The 22,415-nt window shown below is 37.8% G+C and overlaps 1 protein-coding gene across 2 annotated transcripts in view; it reads right to left on the reverse strand.

Annotated features, from left to right (window-relative positions):
* Window positions 1-3,602: 3,602 nt before the first annotated feature.
* Window positions 3,603-22,415, reverse strand: part of Nudt9 (nudix hydrolase 9) — a 32,344-nt gene continuing 13,531 nt past the window's right edge. For both annotated transcript variants that reach the window (XM_042668453.1, XM_042668452.1), the window contains exons 4-8: window positions 20,308-20,394; window positions 17,986-18,097; window positions 16,093-16,239; window positions 7,764-7,848; window positions 3,603-4,095 (exon numbers count right to left, since the gene is read on the reverse strand). In XM_042668453.1, coding sequence (XP_042524387.1) covers window positions 3,929-4,095; window positions 7,764-7,848; window positions 16,093-16,239; window positions 17,986-18,097; window positions 20,308-20,394 — 598 coding nt within the window. In that variant the 3' untranslated portion in view covers window positions 3,603-3,928. The remainder of the gene's footprint in view (window positions 4,096-7,763; window positions 7,849-16,092; window positions 16,240-17,985; window positions 18,098-20,307; window positions 20,395-22,415) is intronic.

Below are 22,415 nucleotides of genomic sequence, written 5' to 3' on the forward strand. Positions count from 1 at the left end.
CTTGCCTTGCATGCATGAGGCCCTGGGTTTGATTCCTCAGCACCACATGAGCAAAAAGAAAAAAGCCGGAAGTGACGCTGTGTCTCTACTGGTAGAGTGCTAGCCTTGAGCTGAAGAGCTGAGGGACAGCGCCCAGGCCCAGAGTTCAGGCCCCACGACCGGACCCAAAAAAAAAAAAAAAAAAAGTAAGTGACAATGTCAAAGAAGGTAAGAATAACTCCTCTATACAATAAAAACGTATGCAAATTCAATCCGAATGGATCCACCCACTTAGAACCCATCTCCCCCAAAACCTTTAGATCAAAGTTTCTGCATATCTATAAAGGTAATCTTTTCACAAGGCATGCTATCTCACAAAATCTAAGGTTAAACAAATTATGCAATACTAGGTGAAGAACTTTTAAATAGGCTTTTGTCTATAGACAGTGAGAAATGCCTTCTAAAATTATATGGTCTTGACCAAACTAGGTTATGGTTTGACCAAACCTAGTTAGTTATGATTACCTTGCCTTTTCACGTGGCAAGTTAATACATCTTACTAACACAAGAGCATTAGCCTGCTTGGTGAAAAGAATAAAAACTTGAAACTTCTACTTTGAATATCCATCAAATTTGTTTCCATTTAAAATAAACATTTTTAACTGAGTGCAGGTGGTTCATACCTTCTAGCTACTCAGGAGGCTGAGATCTGAGGATCACGGTCTGAAGCCAGCCTGGGCAGGTCCATAAGACTCTTATCTCCAAAGGACCAGCGAAAAACTGGAGGTAGAACTGTGGCTCAAGTGGTAAAGCGCCAACCTTAAAAAAAAAAACTCAGGAACAGGCTCTGAGGCCAAGCCCCAACATACACACACACACAAAAACCGAACACACAAGATGTGTATGTGTGCATGTATAATATATATGTATCTGTACAAACACACAAAATGTGTGTGTACATAAGTATCTGTGTATACATATATATTTAAATATATAAACCAGAAAAGTATTTTTCTTGTTATTAAATATCTGAATCAATGTTATTAAATTTTATACAGAAAGTGTTTATTACAATTTATCTTGGAAGAAGCTAATGAATGGAAATATTTTCAGTCCCAATTTTGAGAAAGATACTGAATTTTCTCTCACCTAGCAACTTTCCTGCTATTAAAGTTTTACTGCCTTAAAGTACTTATCAGTACTTTTGCCACTTCAAATACTGTGTCAGGCCCACCAGAGACAAATTGGGAAAAGTTAAGATCCATGTTGTAGATAAGACAGTTGATGCTTCAATGTACCAGCATCTAAGCATAACAGAGCTATATTGTTTTCTATCCTAATTCACAATCACACTTGTATCAACATATCATCAATATCACAAAATGGGAGAGATGGCAAGATGAAGAAAAAAATTACAGTGGACATACTTTCATATACTAACTGTAACTTGTACTATTTCAACAGAAATAATTCCCACAACTCATGCCGGAAGCTAAATACGGTTAGTAAAATCTCCAAATATCTTTCAAGCACTATTATGTATTTTAAGCATTTTAAATCCTTAAAGAGTTTTACCCCCTAAGGTTCTGTTCATACTAGTAAGTCAATATCATGATAAAAGTAAATGTAAATAAGACTAACTTGATTAAAAAGTTTCTTCAAAGGATGTTATTTTTAATCAATTTTATTACATGGGCTGGTTGTATACCTCAATGGTCAAGTGCTTGCCTAGAAGGCTCAAGGCCCTAGGTTCAATCTCTCAGAATGCCAAACAAAAACAAACAACAAAAAAAATTTTATAAGTTAAAATTTCAAACACTAAAAGCAGCTGGAATTTTCAAATTGCTTCTTTAACTACCAAATTTTTAAACTTTTAATAATTATGACCTTATGTAAATCTGATTTTATTTGAGATTTATTTCAAAAGTTAAAGAGTACTTGCTGGCAAGACAAATACTGATTGTGGCCATTTATCCTTAAATAAATGATATCAAATAGATAGATGATATCAAATAAACTGTCTTCCAGCTAAAGTTGAACAATTTCAACAATGCTAGCCAATTAGGAGCAATTATAAACTTCAAGCTACCAATCATAGTCAAATTATTTTGTAATGCCAATACTGATTATGTAACATATAACCTTCCAAATTATATCCTTAAAGTAGCAAGTCACAGGACCTCCTAACTTTAGTACATGCTATGACAAAGAATAAAGTTTGGAACTAGATAGATTGGAATTGAAATCCAAGTTGTTTCCCTAAAGATTGCCCAATAGGGCAAAGGCAATCTTTGAAAATACCAAATTCCTCATCTATAAAACAGGACTACTACTGTCTAACTTCACAGGCTTTATGTCTTAAGGGGTATAATTACATAGATGTTCAATAAATAATGTCTATTATTTTACCAGTTTTATTAAATATCCCTAAAAGAAAAAAATATTTCTTATGCCTAAGGAATATTTTCCTAAGTCATGAAAAAAGTCATGAAATAAAGAAGGGAGTATTACCTAGTAATACAGAAGCAAGTATTTCTCTCAGAAGGTCTTAACATTAACATCTTAATCTGTTTTTTTTTTCAATAGATGGTGCTGGATATTACAGTTATGAGAAGATTATAGGCTTCTATTTTATCATTAGTTGATAGTAGCTTTGTCATTTTGCATGTGCTATATACGTTCCCAGTGAAAAATGCCACAAAAATCTATTATCTACAGACTATTTGTTTTAAGTATTTTAAGTAAAATTTTAGTATGTCTTTATGAATTTCAGTTCAAGTGTATCAAAACTATAAAGCATAAGTAGATGTCACATTTCATAAAAATTGTTCAAACTCTCTTAAAAGCCTTTGCAAGTAGTTTCAGAATTAGCTCACAAGGACAGGTAGCAGTCTTTTCCTTTCCTGTTTGTTGCCTGTATCCTAGAGATCCTGGTACACTATCCTCTCTTTTCTGCTGTGACTTATATTAGCCATGTGTCTCTTTAAAAACTGTTTCAATCTTTAACATGCCTCTCCAACAAAAACAAAAAACACAATCAATTCTGTCCTTTCCTGATTTCAATTCCTTGTTAGTTTTTACCTATTAATTAAGCTATAACTTTTAATATTTATAGGAAAGTAAGTATCTATAAATGACCAATTACCTGAATATTTTCTAAGTTGAAAATGTCTTAATATGAGTTCTTGGGCTGGGAAGGTGGCTCAGTGGTAGAGTGCTTGCCTTGCAAGCATGAGACCCTAGGTTCGATTCCTCAGCATCACATAAGCAGAAAAAGCCAGAAGTAGTACTGTGGTTCAAGTGGTAGAGCGCAGGCCTTGAGCTGAAGAGCTTAGGGACAGTGCCCAGGCCCAGAGTTCAGGCCCCACAAAGAAAAACAAAATTTAATCTTTATTGATTAAAATAACGGAAAATTCCTTATAAAGCTGCTTAAATACAAGGTTTCTAAATCAGAGTCCATAAGATCATTTGAAGGAAAATACTGAAGGGAAATCAGATTAGACATTAAACTATACACATCTAATGGTAGAACTCCCCCAAGGAGTCTGCTGTGGTGGAAACATCCTTTAGGCCTCTGAAGATAAGAAGGGAAAAGAACTAACCAACAAAGACTACATGGAAAGTACATGTCTATATTTTTATTCTCAATACAATTCTTCAAAAAAAAAAAGGTTATTTAAATTTAATATAAGCCATGCTTAAATTTAGAATACTTGTAAAATATGACAATTTTTAAACTTTTTTACAAGAAAGTTTACAATTCCATGTTCAATTTCAACATACTTGCTCATTTTATTCTGATGCAAAATCTTCTATATACAAACATTCTGAAAGAGAATAAAATAATTTCCAAATGACCTTTTTATAGTATGGTTTCTGTGTACTGCCTTCTTCTCAGCACAGGTCTTGGGTGGCCTTTGGCTTACACTGAGACCAGCAATAGTCCATGTTAGTCAGTTTCAGAGTCTTCACTCCAGTGTGCATCTCGTTTCTCTGCCACAAGTTTGATGAAGTGAGAGTGGCTGGCATAAAGCTTGAGTTTATCACTGATATCCACCCATTTCACTTTTCCAGCATCATCTCCAGCTTCTAGATTAAGATTATCCATTATCTCACCTGGTCATCAAATTAAAAATACACACACACACAAAAAGGAATTTATTTATCCATATTATCAGCATAATTCTCTATCTTCTTCTGTTCTTACTATAAACTTAAATCATAAGCTAGGTACTCATGGCTCATACATGTCATCCTAGCTACATCCTAGCTGAGATATGAGGATCATGGTTCAAAGCCAGCCCCAGCAGGAAAATCCCTGAAACTCTTATCTTCAATTAACTACCAAAAGCTGGAAATGGAGCTGTGTTTCAAGCAGTAGAGTGCTGCCCTTGAGTACAAAGGCTGAGAGACAGTGGCCAGGCCCTGAGTTCAAGCCCCAGGGATGGTATAAAAAATAGACAAACAAACAAACTTAAATCAGCACTATATTAGTAGTTAAGGAAATTAGAAAACAAAACATTCCAAATGCCTGAGTTCAACTAATTTCCCAAATATTAGGTGGAGGTTCCAAAAAGAAAACTGTTCCTTTAGCTGGCTCAAGCTTGTAATCTTCACTACTTAGAAATCAGAGATCAAGATCAGGGATCTAAGACAGCCCAGGTAAAAAGAAGTTTGAGAGACTCATCTCCACTAATGGCTGGGTACCATGACATGTAGCTTTATCCCAGCTATAAGAGAAGCACACAGCTGGGTGCAGTATTGCACACTGTCATCTCTAGCAATAGGGTAGCACAAGTAGGAGAATTGCAGCCCAGGCAGGCTCTGGCAAAAAGTGAGACTCTACCTTAAAAATAACAAGGAGGTTGGAGATATAGTAGAGTAGCTGCCTAGCAAGCAAAGGTTCTAAGTTCAATCTCCAGTATTGCCAAATTTTTTTTTTAAAGGAACATTTTTAAAAGGGGGATTACTCCTTTTCTTGTCTGTGATGATTTAAGATTTTTAAATTTGTGTAAACTAGTTGTACAGGAGGATTTTATTGTGCCATTTCCATATCCTCATACAATGTACCCTTATCACCCTTCCCCCCTCTATCACGCTAAAGCCCCTGGCCTCTATTCCTAAAACACGTTCAACAAGTTTCATTGTTCTATTTTCTCTCTCTCTTTTTTTTTTTTTTGTTGGTTATTGGGCCTGAACTCTGGGCCTGGTTGCTGTACCTGAGCTCCTCAGCTCAAAGCAAGCACTCTTAACACTTGAGCCACAGCGCCACTTCCGGCTTTTTCTATTTATGTGGTGCTGAGGAATCGAACCCAGGGCCTCATGCATGCTAGGCAAGCACTCTACCATTGAGCCACCTTCCCAGCCCATTGTTCTATTTTCATATATGCACATTTACTCTCTCCATTCAAGCCTTCTACCTCCCTCTCATTCATTTTTAAGTATTAATTGTACCAAAGGATTTCACCATGGCATTTAGCACATACACATATATATATATTTTTTTTTTTAATGGAATAACCATTTCTATTATTCTTAAAAACAAAACAAAACAAAAAAAGAGAGTCGGGAGGGAAAGGGAGAGAATCAGGCAAAGTGGTTCAAGTCTGTTACCTACTTGGAATGCAGTGGTCAAGGGTAGGACATTCAAAGCCAGTCCAAGTAGAAAAGAAGTTTGAGCGACTCCATCACAACCAATGGCTTGAATATAGGTAGCATATACCTATCATCCTAGTGTCATGGGGTAGCACAATCAAGAGGATTACAGCCCAGGATGAACCAGGCATTCAGTGATATTTGACCTTGAAAATAACCAGGGTCTATGTCTATTGTCATGTAACTGCAACATACAGCCATCAATGGAAAGAGAGAAGTGAAAAGTAAATCTAAACCCAAATAGTTAACTGTTGGATTTTGTAAATAACAACTTCCTCTAAAATCATGTTTTACCAGAATTAATAGTTTTCCACTCATGTCTGTGGGCACTTAATTCTATTATACAAATATTATACAAAATTTTTAGCAGTTTAGATTGGTGTAATCTGACATGTAGAGTTCAAGAGTCACCTCTGTCATCATCACATGAAAAAAGCTAAACTAAAAATTAACAGTTCTTAGATCTCAGAGAACTGAGGTTAGGGGCACCCTGCCAGCCCTCACTGGAGAAAAATTCTCTCTGTCTTCCAGCAGGGTGAAGAGAAAATAATAATTTTGAAAACATCTAAAGTACACTGCCCTCATGTACAATTTTTTTTTTATAAAGGCCTAGATAACTGGGAGGAGGGTAATACCAACTGCAGGCCAACTAACCTGGGTGATCTGAGGCAGAAAGGAGGAGAAGCAAAGCTGAGAAGCACTTGTGGAGGCTGCAGCTCAGGAGCACAGACAAGCTCAGGGAAAGAAAGTCATAGGATCCTCCTAGGGTTCCCTTATCCTAAAACTTACAGTAAAGGAAGATACTACTGAGAGAGGAGCATATCTCAGACCTGATTAAGGAAGGAGTCTGGAGAGAAAAACAAGGGCATGGCTGGGAATGTGGCTTAGTGGTAGAGTGCTTGCCCAGAATGCAAGAGGCCCTGGAATTGATTCCTTGGTATCACACAACAAAAACAAAAACAACATAAAACAAAGACATCTGTCAGGTGCCTGTGGCTCCCACCTGTAAATCTAGCTACTCAGAAGACTGAAATGTGAAGATCACAGTTCAAAGACAACCTGGGCAATAAAGTCCTTGAGACTTTTCTCTCCAATTAACCAGAAAAAAGCTAGAAGCAGACTTACGTTACTCAAGCCTTGAGTGAAAAAACTCAGAGACAGTACATAGGCTCTGGGGTTCAAGCTCCAATACCAGCATGTGTGCATGTGTGAGTCTGCATGTGCACATCCACATGAGCACACATGCACATGCACACACAGACACCAGAGTAAATTTTAGCTTTTGATACCTGTGGCTATAGTAAGCAAATACAGCATAACTAGCCAGATAAACATATAACCTTACACTACTTACACTAAGGCCTACTTGCCTTAAATCTTGTCCAACTTCCAAAAGAAACTGCAAGGTACACTAAAAGGCAAAACTAAACAGTCTAGAGACAAAGCCAAGCAACAGAATCAAACTCAGATATGCCAAAGATCTTGGAATTAGAAGTACAGCTTTTTTTCTTTAATTTTTAGAAAGAGAAAAGACATGGGGTAAAAACAGTAAACAACTCATAAACTAATCAACTTCTGAAGGATCAGTTTTTAAACCTCAAAATAACAAATATGTCAGCAGTTTTGTACAATTCACTCTAAACTACATTTACATATTTCTCTTAAGTTCTCAGTCCTAGAAGGATGAACTGTTTCAGCATCAGAGGTGTTGTATAAAAATAACAAACAACTTTGCTCCCATAAAAATCTATCCTAAAATCAGTAGCTCTTGGTCTACATATGGTTGTGCTCCAGTATGGTGGCTGAACCTGATTCTCTAATCCAAACAATATAGTAAATGTGAGTATAAAATTACCTGTCTCAGCTGGGCACACGCCTGTAATCCTAGCTATTCAAGAAGCTGAGATATGAGTTCAACACCAGCCTAGGCAGGAAAATCTGAGATTCTAATCTCCAATAAATTACTCAGAAAAAGACAGAATTGGTACTGTGGCCCAAGTGGTAGAGCATTAACCTTGAGCGCCAAGAGGCTCAAGAACAGAGTCCAAATTCCTAAATTCAAGCCCCAGGACTGGCAATAAATATATACACACATACATACATACATACATATATGCATGCATACATACCTGTCTCATCATGGTAGTTTACAGCTTCTGTTTCCATCCATGCATTATCAGTGTTTCGAGGATCATCAACATATCCCTTATATATCTATTTATTAAAAGAGAAAGATTAAAAAAAAAAGTCTAGGGTGAAACAGGAATAGGCAGAACAAAAGCATGTTACCTTCATCAGATTCAGGAACATAAACATGAACATATTTAACAATGCAGACTATTATGCTTAAAAATGTTAAGATAAACCTGCGTTTGATAGCTCATCCCTATAGTCCCAGCTACTTGGTATGAGAGAGATCAGGATGACAGCTGTTGAATACCAGCCTGGGAAAAGAGTTAGTGAGATCCTATCTCAACCAACAACCCAGGCATGGTAATTTATATCGGTAATCCCAGCTACTCAGGAGGCTTAAGTAGTAGACTGTGTAATCTAAGACCAGAATTGGTCAAAAATACAAGATTCTAATTGGATAAAATTCTGAAAAAAAAGGGGGGGGAGGATGGAGCTGGCGCATGGCTCATGTGGAAGGGCTCTGGCTTAGTAAATGCAAGGCCCAGAATTCAAAACTTGGTGCCACCAAAGAAGAAAAAAATGTAGGACTGGCATGTGGCTGGGGTGGTAACAAGTGCAAGACCCTGACTTCAAAACTTTTTAGAAAAAGAAATGTAACTATCATGGAGCCTTCAGCATCGCTTCTATATACTTGTTTACATTCCTGCAGGGTAATATTCTCTTTTGAAGCAATTTTAAAATTCATTAAATTCATTACTCTTAAATTTCAAAACTTGAGAGAGATTGGGGGGGCATAGCTCAGTAAAAGAATATGTACTAAGCATGTAGGGGCTCCTAAATTCAATCACCAGCAATAAAAAGAGTATTTGAGGAGGGGGGACCAAGATGGCGACGGGGCAGTAGGGAAACGCCACAGCTCTCTCCAACCAAAAAGAGAGTTCGAGTTCCAACCTTTAATCTCCCCAAGAGACCGACAACAACAAAAAGACGAACACTCAGAGAAAAACCAGAGGTGGAAAATAACAAAAAAAGAAAGAGAGGAAAAGAAGAATTTCAGAACAGAGAAGAGCGAAGACCCCTCCCCCAACCTTTACTGGCCGCGCGGCAGTGCGCCAAGCCGCCGCCAGCCGGCCCGGCGGGGGCTGCCGGAGCCACAGAGACACAGGGGGCTGCTTGCAGATCACCAGGTACCGGATTGCAGAACAGCGGATCGCCAGGAACAGAGAAACCTAACAGCCGGGAGTCTCCACGAGGATCCCACCCCCATCCATCACTCTCCACCGGAGCGGAGAGGCTCCATCCCGCCAAAGCCGCCCAGCACCAGCAGCGCCACAAAGGGACCTGTCGGCAGAACACCCGCCCAATCGCCATAGCAACTACCCGGCGGGGGGCCGCCCAACCCAGCCCGCAACCACCCCAACTGAACTCGGATTGCAACAACTGACGACCTACAGGGTGAATAACAGGGGACAGTGAATCCCTCAAGGGAGACCAGAGCTGGAGGGAATCCCCAGACCCTGACCTAGACTCCCTACCCCAACACCTGGACCACAGGACCCACTAAAACTGGGAACTGTTCAAGAGCTCCACCAGCCGGTGGAGCACACTCTGCTGGCCAGGCCAGAGCAAGAGCGCCCCTGGAAGGGAGCTTAAATGCTCAAGCCAGGAACAGCGCCCCTGGGTCAAGACTACCAACAGTAGAAGAAATTTGAACTGTGTCCTCCAGGCTGCATAACCTAGGTGGTATACACATTAGCACAGGCCTAACGAGCGCGCTCCAGGCTGGGGCCGGAACCAGGCCTGGAGACCGGCACCTGAACAAAGCAAAAAGGGTCAGAAGTGGGGCTGTGACTCAAATGGTAGGGTGCCAGCCTTGAGCTGAAGAGCTGAGGGACAGCACCCAAACCTAGAGTTCAAGCCCACAACCAGCCCAAAACAAACAAACAAAAACACATCAGGAGCCCATAGCAGACTCCAGTATTTGGGAGAGTGCATCCAGAGCATCTGATCTTCCCAAGAGCACCCGCAGGAGCAAACACAAGCAGTCTAGGCTGCTCAACCCTTCCAAAGGCGGGAATTGCTACAGCAGAGAGCTGAGAATCCTAAGTAAGTCAGAATAGCAGCTGGAAATAGGCTCCCAACAGAATCCAGATCAGGCACAGACTCTCTCTACCAATACAGAATCAGCAACCAAGCAAAGACAGACACACCAAAACAAGATTGAAGAGCAGTCTCCTGAACCCCCATGCGAAAATCACAGAGAAAAATCACAAGGTTTACCACTACCCAGGACAGCAAGCTCACCTCAAAAGCCAGCAGCCACGCAGGGGAGAGCCCCAGTGGGAGCAAAGCAGGAATGGAAGACAAAAACTACATCCAAGGGTTGCTGGAGGCAATGACTCAAGAAATAAAGCGAGAAATGGATCAGAAATTGAAAGAGCACAAGGATGAACTATCAAAAGATATACAGGACATCAAACAAAAGTTGGATGCAAAAATAGAAGCTGCACAAACCTCAGTAAGAAGTGAGATAAACGCCAAATTAGAGGTAATGCATACTGATCTCACCTCATTGAGAGGTGAGATCAGTACTCTGAGAACCAACATTGAATCCATAAAGGGATCCATTTCCACCATGCAAACCACAATAGAAGCCACGGTCAACAGACTGAATGAAATGGAAGGTAGAGTGTCAGATACAGAAGACAGAATACCAACTGGACCAAAAAGTGACAGATATGGAAAAATCACTCAAATTAAACCAAAGGGAAATTCAAGAGCAAGCAGATAATGCTAAAAAATTTAACCTTCGCATAATCGGAGTGGACGAAGGTGAGGAATTCCAGAGCAAGGGAATGCAACACCTATTTAACAAGATAGTCAATGAAAATTTTCCCCACCTCAAAAACGACCATCTTAACTACATCACAAAAGCTTATCGAACACCCAACAAGCAAGATCCCAGGAGAAACACTTCTAGGCACATTATAGTAACAATGATGGATCTGAATAATAAGGAAACAATCCTGCATGCAGCAAAAATGAAGAAGGAGCTATACTACAACGGGAAAAAAATTAGAATCACTGCAGATCTCTCCACACAAACAATGAATGCAAGAAAAGCCTGGGAAAGCACCATACGAGCCCTGAGAGCCAATAACTGCCAACCCAGACTGATATACCCGGCAAAGCTAGCATTCACATTCGATGGAGAACTGAAAACTTTTAATAGCAAAGAAAAACTAAATGAATACATAAACATTAAGCCAGCATTACAAAGAATTCTAAGAGGGGGGACACAACCTGAAGAAAGCAACCAGGAACTGGGACCTGCCCCAAACAGGCATTACTCAAAGTCTAACTGAGCAAGCACAGGAGGAAAGGAAAGAAGAAAAACTTAGGAAAACGGAATGGCAGGGACAACAATGCATCTCTCTATACTTTCTCTTAATATAAATGGGCTGAATTCGCCAATTAAAAGAAAACGAACTGAGGACTGGATCAGAAAACAAGACCCATCCATCTGTTGCCTTCAGGAGACCCACCTCTCAGCCAAACATACAAACAAACTCAGAGTGAAGGGGTGGAAAAGGATCTACCAATCAAATTCCCCCAATAAGAAAGCAGGTGTAGCTATCCTGATATCTGACAAAATAAACTTTTCATTAAAATCAGTACAGAAAGACAAGGACGGACACTACATATTAATAAAGGGAACAATCCAAGAGGAGGATATAACCATCATCAACTTATATGCCCCAAATATCGGTGCACCCAGATATGTTAAACAAATGCTCTCAAACTTACAGAATAAAATAGATCCCAATACGATAATACTAGGAGACTTTAACACGCCACTCTCACCAAAGGACAGGTCTACCAACCAGAGGATTGGCAAAGAAGCTACCGAATTAAGTGAGGCCATACTTCAAGCGGAATTAACTGACATCTACCGAGTATTTCACCCTAAAACAACACAGTACACATTCTTCTCAGCAGCTCATGGAACTTTCTCCAAAATAGACCATATCATAGTTCATGCAAGGAACTTAAGCAAATACAAAGGGATCGACATAATCCCCTGTATCCTATCTGACCACAGTGGAATCAAGCTAGCTCTCAATAACAAAGCATACCGCAGAAATTTCTCTAATACATGGAGATTGAACAGCACACTCCTTAACAAGGCCTGGGTAACAGAAGAGATCAGAGAAGAAATAAAGCATTTCCTACAACTCAATGAAAATGAAAACACCTCACAAAGAAACTTGTGGGACACAGCAAAAGCAGTCCTGAGGGGCAAATTTATTGCCCTCAGTGCCCACATCAAGAGAATGGAGACAGACCAAGTAAATAATCTCATGTTGCAACTAAAACAGCTAGAAAAACAAGAAAAAATGGGACCTAAAGCTACTAGACGAAGCCAGATAACCAAATTGAGAGCAGAGATTAACCAATTAGAAAATCAGAAAACCATAACCAAAATAAACCAAACAAAAAGCTGGTTCTTTGAAAAAATAAACAAAATTGATGGCCCGTTGGCAAGATTAATTAAAAAAAGAAGAGAGGAAACCCATATTAATAGGATTAGGGATGCCACGGGAAACATCACAACACGTACCCAAGATATCCAAACAATTCTAACAGACTACTTTCAAAAGCTATACTCTCTAAAGGAAGAAAATCTGGCGGAAATGGATGCATTTTTAGAGAAATACAAGTTACCCACACTGAGCAAAGAAGAAGTTAACCAATTAAATAAGCCAATATCCTATAATGAGATACAGGAAGCTATCAAAAGTCTTCCAACAAAAAAAAGCCCAGGACCAGATGGATTCACAGCAGAATTCTATAAGACCTTTAAAGAAGAACTAATACCCATACTCCTCAAGCTCTTCAGAGAAACAGAGAAGGAGGGAGCTATCCCAAACTCATTCTACGAAGCCAATATCACACTCATCCCCAAACCAGGCAAAGACCCAACCAAAAAGGAGAATTACAGGCCAATTTCCTTGATGAACACAGATGCAAAGATCCTTAACAAGATTCTAGCTAACAGAATCCAGAAACACATAAAAAAAATAATACACTATGATCAGGTAGGCTTCATCCCAGAAACACAGGGATGGTTTAACATACGTAAGTCAATAAATGTAATCCAGCATATCAACAGAGCCAAGGTCAAGAATCACATGATTATCGCCACAGATGCAGAAAAGGCCTTTGATAAAATTCAACATTCATTCATGCTAAAAGCTCTGGAGAAAATAGGAATAGAAGGAACATTTCTAAAAACAATAAAAGCCATTTATGACAGACCAATAGCCAATATTATACTTAATGGGGAAAAGCTACAACCAATCCTCCTAAAAACAGGAACAAGGCAAGGATGTCCACTGTCTCCACTCCTCTTCAACATAGTCCTAGAACCCTTAGTCAGGGCAATAAGGCAAGAAAAAGACATTAAAGGGATCCACATAGGGAAAGAAGAAGTGAAACTATCCCTTTTTGCAGACGACATGATACTATACCTCCACGATCCCAAAAACTCCATCCCCAAACTTTTAGAAATCATAAGTCACTTCGGCAAAATAGCAGGATACAAAATAAACCCACAAAAATCAGTTGCCTTCCTATACACTGATAATGCACAGGAAGAGAGGGAAATAAAGGGAGCAACCCCATTCACAATAACCTCCCAAAAAATAAAATATTTAGGAATTAACCTAACCAAAGATGTAAAAGAACTATTTAATGAGAACTATAAAAAGTTAAAGAAAGAAATTGCAGAAGACACTAGGAAATGGAAAGACCTCCCATGCTCCTGGATAGGCCGACTTAATATAGTAAAGATGGTGATACTTCCAAAACTAATATACAAATTCAATGCAATTCCTATTAAAATCCCAATGACGTACATCACTGAAATACAGAAAACAGTCCAAAAATTTATATGGAACAACAAAAGACCTAGAATAGCCAAAACAATTCTAGGGGATAAAGACAATATGGGAGGGCTATCCATGCCGAACTTCAAACTCTACTACAGAGCTATAATCATAAAGACAGCATGGTACTGGCACAAAAACAGGCCCGAAGACCAATGGAACAGAATAGAAGATCCAGATATAAATCCACAGGCCTACAGCCAGCTGATATTGGACAAAGGAGCCAAAGACATACAATGGAAGAAACACAGCCTCTTCAACCGCTGGTGCTGGGAAAACTGGGCAGCCACATGCAGAAAACTAAAAGTGGACCCCAGCCTATCACCATGCACCAACATCAACTCAAAATGGATTAAAGACCTTAACATTAAACCTGAATCTCTGAAACTACTACAGGACAGAGTAGGAGAGACACCTGAACTAATAGGCACAGGAAGGAACTTCCTGAACAGAGTCCCAGGGTCACAACAAGTTGGAGAGAGACTCGACAAATGGGACTACCTTAAAATAAAAAGCTTCTGCACAGCTAAATCTATCGCAACTAAGCTAGAAAGACAACCAACTAATTGGGAAAAAATATTTACCAGCAATATATCAGACAAGGGGTTAACATCCTGTATATACAGGGAACTCAAGAAACTAATCCCTCCCAAACCTAACAAACCAATTACTAAATGGGCAAGGGAACTAAAGAGGGACTTCTCAAATGAAGAAATAAAAATGGCAAAGAAACACATGAGGAAATGTTCATCATCCCTGGTGGTGAAGGAAATGCAAATAAAGACAACCCTGAGATACCACCTTACCCCAGTCAGAATGTCCCACATCCACAAATCAGCCAACGACAAATGCTGGAGGGGATGTGGAGAAAGAGGAACCCTGTTACACTGCTGGTGGGAATGTACACTTATACAACCACTTTGGAAAGCAGTCTGGAGGGTCCTTAGAAAGCTAAAGATTGACCTCCCTTACGACCCAGTCATACCACTTCTAGGCATCTACCCTGAACAACAGGAACCAATATACAAGGACACGTGCACCTCCATGTTTATTGCAGCACTGTTCGCAATAGCTAGGATATGGAAACAACCTAGATGCCCCACCACAGATGAATGGATCCAAAAATTGTGGTATCTATACACAATGGAATATTATGCAGCCATTAGAAATGACAAAATAATGGCATTTGCAGGGAAATGGATGGAGCTAGAAGGAATCATGTTGAGCGAGATAAGCCAAGAACGAAGAGACAAACGGTACATGGTCTCCCTGATAAGTGGATGCTAAATCCAAAAGGTTAGGTGATACGATAAAACAGGACTTAAGAAACAAAGAACTTCCGCTCATCTGGTTGAACCACTACTAAATATCCCCATGCTGCTGATCACAAATATGGTATATAACATGTGAACACTGTTATATATTACAGACTGTGGTAGACAATTTGTTCCAGGGAAGTTAGAATGAACTTGTGACTTTGAAATTATGTAATCATTTAATCACAATAAAAAAAAAAAGAACCTCGGGGAAGGGAGGGAGGGAGGGGATGGTAGGGGGAAAACAATGGAGGGGGTAACAATGTTCAAGAGGAAGTGTACTCATAACCTCACTCATGTAACTGTAACCCTCTGTATAGTAGCTTTACAATAAAAAAAAAATAAAATAAAATAAAATTGATAAATGTAAAAAAAAAAAAAAAAAAGAGTATTTGAGAACAGTCAGATTTGCACATGTTTTTTAAAAATGTTTGATTATTTAAGCATTTTTGTTTTAATAACTTCTCTGATCATAATTTCATAAACACATAGATTATTCTAATTAATAAAGGGGATCTATAAATAAAACTAAATAGTGAAATTTAAGCAATTAATACATAAAAGGATTTGGATGCAATCATCTAATACAAATGTGACCTAAAATATATGGAAACGTAACTTGTAAGGCATTTTCATAATTACAGACTATATAGACAATACAGACATGATACCACAACAGACACCAACCAGAAAAAAATCTTTATATAATTTAAAATATAAATGTTTCAGAGAGCTTTATGTAAACAGAAACAAGATTTTCCTGTTGGATAGATCCTTACCAAGTAAAAAATAGCTTTTCTGTCATATTAGCTCATACCTAAAGAAATACTGAGGAAAAAAGGAAAAAAATAATAAAATTGGTCTACAACTGGGCTATAAATTCAAGGCAAATCTATTTATAATAGTGATCTCTCTATATCTTGAGTTGCTTCTATGAATATTTATCTCAAATATACAAGAAGTCTATTTTATTCAGAGAAGGTTCCAGGTGAACTTGAAGTCTATTTTCATTAATTTATAGGACTATTATTTAGTTCCCTCCTGGAACCATCATTTCTTACCACTAATTGTTCTTGGTTGAAGAGTTTGTGCAATTGTTCTTCTATTTCCCTCTTTTCAGCACTGGATTTCTGTAAGGAATTGAGAGCTTCCTCACCAAATTCTCTTTTCAATGTGGCACTTATCTTCTCTCCTGGATCTACCATTCCCTGAAGTCAAATTAAAAAAAAAAAAAAAAGTTTTGTCAAATTGCAAAAAAAAAAAAAAATTCAATACATACCCTACAAAATTAAGAAAAGTGAGGGAAAAGGTGGGTGGGGAGGGATGGGTAAGAATATTGCAAGGGGTGACATTGATCAAAACAAACTGTATACATAAAGAGCTTTATCGAATGGCAACTTGACTGTACAACTACTTAAAAGATAATAAATAAATATAAAAATAATAAATATATATACATATTTAATTTTAAGTGAGTAAAAGATGTCCAGGCACTGGTGACTCATACTTGTAATCCTAGCTACTCAGGAGGCTGAAATCTGAGGATCACAATTACAAGCTGGCCTAGGAAGGAATGTCCATGAAACTCTTATCTTCAATTAACCACCAATAAAAAAAAAAGAGCCAGAAGCAGAGCTAAGGTTCAAGTGGTAGAGTACTAGCCATGAGCAAAAAAGCTCAGAGATAGCACCAGGCACTGAGTTCAAGCCCCAGGTCCAGTATAGAAATGTAAAGATTAAAAAATTAATAAGCTATGATTTACTGCACAAGTATTGACTGAGTGGCAAGTATATATTTCTAATCCTATCTGCCCATAATAGTCACCCCTATTCCTCCATGTCAGCACTTACTATTATCTTTGTCCAAAATGCTTATTCCCAGGTATGTACACAATTCACTTATTCACTTCCTTCAGACATTTATTCAAATGACACCTGTTCTATGAGGCCTATTCTAACTGTACTATCTCAAATATAAGATCTCAAGAACTTCTTATTCTTCTATCTTGCTTTTTTTCTTAATAGTTATAACTTTCAAGCATAAAAAATATTTACACTATTTATCTTATATGCTTCTCACTGGAATATTAGCATCAAACAATTGTTATTCTGCTGTTTACTCAATTACTAAAATACTAGCTGACAAAGGGTAGATTCTCAAGTTACACTGAGCAGATGACTAACACAAAATTGTATCACGGCAAGTTGTCCTTACTGATCAGAATTTCAAATGACAATAAAAATATAAAAGCTTATGATGAAATCATTGTTTTGCTATTGCACTTAGCATGAGTGAAATTTGATGATCTGTCCTATATTAATTTGCCTAAAGCTTTATTCTTGCAGACAGCAGCACCCTCATAGCAAACCATCTCATTTCACAATAAGGCATCAAATATAAAATACGCAACCACACTTATTATAAATGATTTAAAAGGTCACTTCAAATATTTCACCAGCATGCATTCAAACTGTAGGCTAATAAAGTGCTCCTCATGGTGACATGGAAAACTGTAAAAGTATAAGAAGCAAGTATAAAAGCTATTGTTCTGTTTACCTCTCAACTTATCAAAATTTATCAAAAAACACTAATAAGAGTTTTGAGTTGGAACTAGGGTTGGGATAGGACCAACTTTAATGAGTGCCTACTACATGCTAGACACCTAAATGCTATCTGTGAGGTATGCATGATTCTATTAGAGAGAAGATTCTGACCTCCAAATCACCCACTTGCAAACAGAAAGACCAGAACACAAGACTAGCAGTAATTACTAAGTCCATCTTCTTCTCTAAAGGTGTTACAATGACACCAGTGCTAAACTTGTTCCTGGTAGTGACAGAATACCATTGCAGTGGGGAAAAATGGAGTCAGTAAGGTCCACATACAACAACCCTAGAGAAAATGAAGTAGCTAAAAGAATTTAAACATTAATTTGACCAAATTGTAATGCTCACTCCTGGGATTGCCCATTCTCCACAGTCTTTCCTTTTTATGGCAACAAACTGTAAGATGTTCTTCCCAGAAACAGGGTGGGAGATTTTATTTCCACTGCTATCTCTTTTCCACCTGTGAACAGAACAGAAAACCACAAATGACTTAAAACAGACTGAGTTTCTATCTCAAGCCTGAAAAAAAAACTATAAAGAGATTCTTTCCTTTTTTTTTTTCAATTGTGAAAATACCGTACAGAGGGATTACAATTACATGGTCAAGATAATGAGTACATTTCTTATCAAGCATTGTTGCCTCCTCCTTTGTTTCCCCTTCCCATCCCTTCTCATCTCCCACTCCCCACCCCTCCCCTGGATTATTTTCTTAATAACTGATTAGATATCAAGTTTTCTCAAATCAACTAGTTTTGAAAAAAAAAAAAAAGAACAAAAAACAGCATTGTACATTTGTACTTTTTATAACAGATACTATATTCTCCATAATGAAAATTCAGGATATAAACAGTTTTTAATATTTAAAATGTTACCCAAAAAAGGTTAAGGACAAAATGCAAAGCAAAGACTGAAAGAATTAAGAAAAAAAAAAAATCAAAGGGGCTGGGCGCCAGTGGCTCATGCACCTATAGGCCTAGCTACTCAGGAAGCTGAAATCTGAGGATCATAGTTCAAAGCCAGCCCATGAGACTCTTATCTCCAATTAACTACCAGAAAACCAGAACCAGCGCTATGACTTAAGTGGTAGAGTGCTTGCCCTGAGCTGAAGAGCTCAGGGACAGGACCCAGGCCCAGAGTTCAAGCCCCACGACCAACAACAACAAAAAAAATCCAAGGACCCTCTTTAGAACTTACATATGGTAAAAACAAAAAACAAACAAATCTAGTAACTTTTGCACTTAGCAGTTCACCAAGTATACTGAACAACAGCTTGTATGACACTGTTTTAGCAGGTATAAAAGGTAGTTTTCAAGCCAGATGCTGGTGGCTCATGCCTATAATCTTAGCTACTGAGGATGCTAAAGTCTGAGGATCAAATTCAAAGCCAGCCCTAGCTCTTTTTCTCTTCTTTTTTGTTTGTTTTGGTGTTACTACTCAGTGCCTGGGTGCTGTCCATTAGTTCTTTCTGCTCAGGGCTGACAATCTGCCACTTGAACCACAGTTCTACTAATGGCACTGAGAAATTCCTATTTCCTAGTGATATCATAACACCTTACTCTCATTTAGTAATGTTGGTGTAAGCAAACTTACTCTACTGCCAGTCTTATAAAAACACAACACATAACAAGTATGTACAGTATATAACTGCTTGATAATGTATAACAACTAACTGTTTTACTGGTTTATATAGTTACTATTTTTTTATTGTTCAGTTAAAATGTACTCCCTCTATTTCAAAAGCCTTTACTGTAGAATTAGAATGCCATGCATCTCCAGCAGCAGCCACATATATCTTGTGTATACAGTACCTCCTGATGACACCCTGAGACCATGTGGAGATGACTAGCCTACACCTCCTAACTTGGTGAAAATACTGTCTATGCTATTCACACAATGACAAAACCATCTAATGATGTTTCTTAGATCATGTTTCTATTGCCAAGAACACATGACTATACTATGATGCTTTCATATTTCAAGATTTCCATCTTATAAATGAGCCAGAGCTTTTCAGGGAGGTAGTTTTTTTTTTTTTTGAGGGAGGGGGGGGAGAGGGTCTGGTCATGAGACCTGAACTCTGGGCCTGGGCGCCGACCCTCAGCTCTTTAGCTCAAGGCTAGCACTCTACCACTTGAGCCACAGCGCCACTTCTGGCTTTTTTCTTTTTGCTTATGGGGTGCTGAGGAATCAAACCCAGGGCCTCATGCATGCAAGGCAAGTGCTCTACCACTGAGCCACCTTCCCAGCCCCGAGCCAGAGCTTTTCAATGAAAGGGAATCAAATCTTTGAATTCTTACTTTTTTTTTTTTTTTTTTTTTAGTGTCCTTTAAAATGCTTATACATCACTGAAAACAAAACAATGCTTGATAAATATCGGATGAGTTAACTTTGGGTAATATTTAATTTATTCCTACAACACTAACCTAATTTTTCACATACATTATTATTGTAATTTTTCAGTCTCTTGAAAGTCATTTATGTGACTATATATGCATACATGTATGCATGTGAATATATATAAATACAAACACATACATGTGTAGATATACACAAACACATAGGCATACATAGACACATGTATATACATCTATACGTACACAAATGTAGCTACAGTCTATTTTTCTGATCACTTAGCTATTTGCTCCTAAAATGTTTTATTTGGGTTCATACCTGGTTATAATGGGATCTGCAGCATGATTTGGACCCCATCTCCCCAAAAGCCCCCGGCCAACCAATCCTGTGCGCCCTGCAGGATTTCTGTGGAAAAAGGAAGAAAGCTGTAAAGTCAACGGAATGTGGTCAGTAAGCAATATCACATATCCGACACTGCAATCATAAACCATATTACACTGTTACTATTACTTAGTTTTTCTTTTATTCATGTTTCAAACTTTGGACTTGAGCCACAAGAAAGATCTGATTTCCAAAGTAGTTACACAATGTTTTCTTATTTATCCTAAACACAAACTTGAAACTTACCAGACTCTTCTAATGCTCTTTACCTTATCTAATAAGACTTCATTATTTCAGAATCCTAAACCATTCTTGTTAAAGTAGTTTGTTACATATTTACATTAATTTCCTCAATGAGTTCACAGATTTTTGCAGCATATAAGATAGTTAAATTTCATAGACTTCACATTTCCAAATTTAATTTTATAAAAACACTTATTTACTTTTTAGCCATATACACTAATCACTATTGATGCCACACATTATTACTTAATATTTCTAAATGTGCAATTTTTAATGCTCCAATAAAATGCCCTATTCTATAATCTTATCTCTTTATAATCCTATTTTTTGTCTTCCCACTATGTAATTACAAGTCATCTCTTTTCATTATACATCCCTACAACTGCTCTTATGACTGCATTTTTATATTGCTTTTACTAGACTCGTAAATATTTCAGCAAGACTTGCAAATAAACAGAAATACAAGAAACTTGGCCAGCTGACAATAACTCTTTTCAAATAGAGAAAATGTTAGTTTTCAATAGATGACCAAGTCTTATGATCTGTAAGTCAGAAACTAAACTAGACATATAGACTCTATTGCCTAAGAAGCAGAAAAGGTTGCTTGCAAAGACAGAAATGAAGCCAATAGAGTAAGAGAAAAGAAGAGGCATGACAAAATAATCCTGATAGATTTCCAATTATATCTTTTCCTAAAGAGAGCTGCTTTTCTAACACAGGCTTTGTACCTATCCTTTTATATACATATACATTCATATATTTTACCCAGAAAAGAATGTAAGGACTAAGTTACATCCAAGAGTTTGACTTGAAGGACTCAATAACATAGAAGAGTATATTACAACAAAGATCTAAGCAAATCTGAAAGATTGGATTGAAATCAGAACACTATCATTTCCTTGTCCTAGAAGAACTAAGACCACAGACTCTGCAGCATCTTTACAAGGCATAATCATAACTGAGCTGCTTCTCTTAAACTATATTTCAGTCATGGTAATTTTTATCTTTTATTATTTTATATTTTATATAAAATTTTATATATTATTTATATTTTATTATTATTATTAAATAATATTACTAATCTATTTTTTTATCTTTTCAACCTATCTCCCTCATTGTTATGTCGTCTTACAAGAAATAAGCAAAGTTTAAAGATGTACAGAAAATGATTTTAATATTGAGGGTAGATAGGTTAAGATAAGGTCTTGCTATATAGCCTTGGCTGGCCTCTAACTCACAATTTTCCTGCCTCAGTCTCCCAAGCACTCGAATATATCCTACCACATACTTATCATACATATACCATACACATACCATACATATATCCTACCATACACAACAGAAAAGAATCATTTTTTAAAGTGTACAAACAGGGTTGGGAGCTGGGTGACACTGGCTCATGCCTATATTCCTAACTATTCAGGAAGCTGGGATCTGAAGATCATAGTCCGGTCTGTTCAGGAAACTCTGTGAGTAGCTAATCTCCAATTAATCACCCAAAAGCCGAAGCAGAGTTGTCTCAAGGGATAAAGTGTCAACCTTGAGTGAAAAAGCTAAGGGCAAAATAAAATTTATCTAGTAAAGTTTATGCCAAATGTGCACTGGGTCTTTGGGCCTCACTAATGTAGCCTTTCCATTCCAACACAAATAAATAAATGACTAAATAAATAAATAAGGGACAGCACCGAGGTCCTGAGTTCAAGCCTTAGTATTGGCATTAGAAAACATAATAATAACAGGACTGAGGACGTGGCTCAAGTAATAGACCACCTATCTAGCCAACTGTGAGGATAGAGTTCAAA

Source organism: Dipodomys spectabilis, unplaced genomic scaffold, assembly GCF_019054845.1.
Source record: "Dipodomys spectabilis isolate Male_0828 unplaced genomic scaffold, ASM1905484v1 ptg000436l, whole genome shotgun sequence".
Lineage (NCBI taxonomy): Eukaryota > Metazoa > Chordata > Mammalia > Rodentia > Heteromyidae > Dipodomys > Dipodomys spectabilis.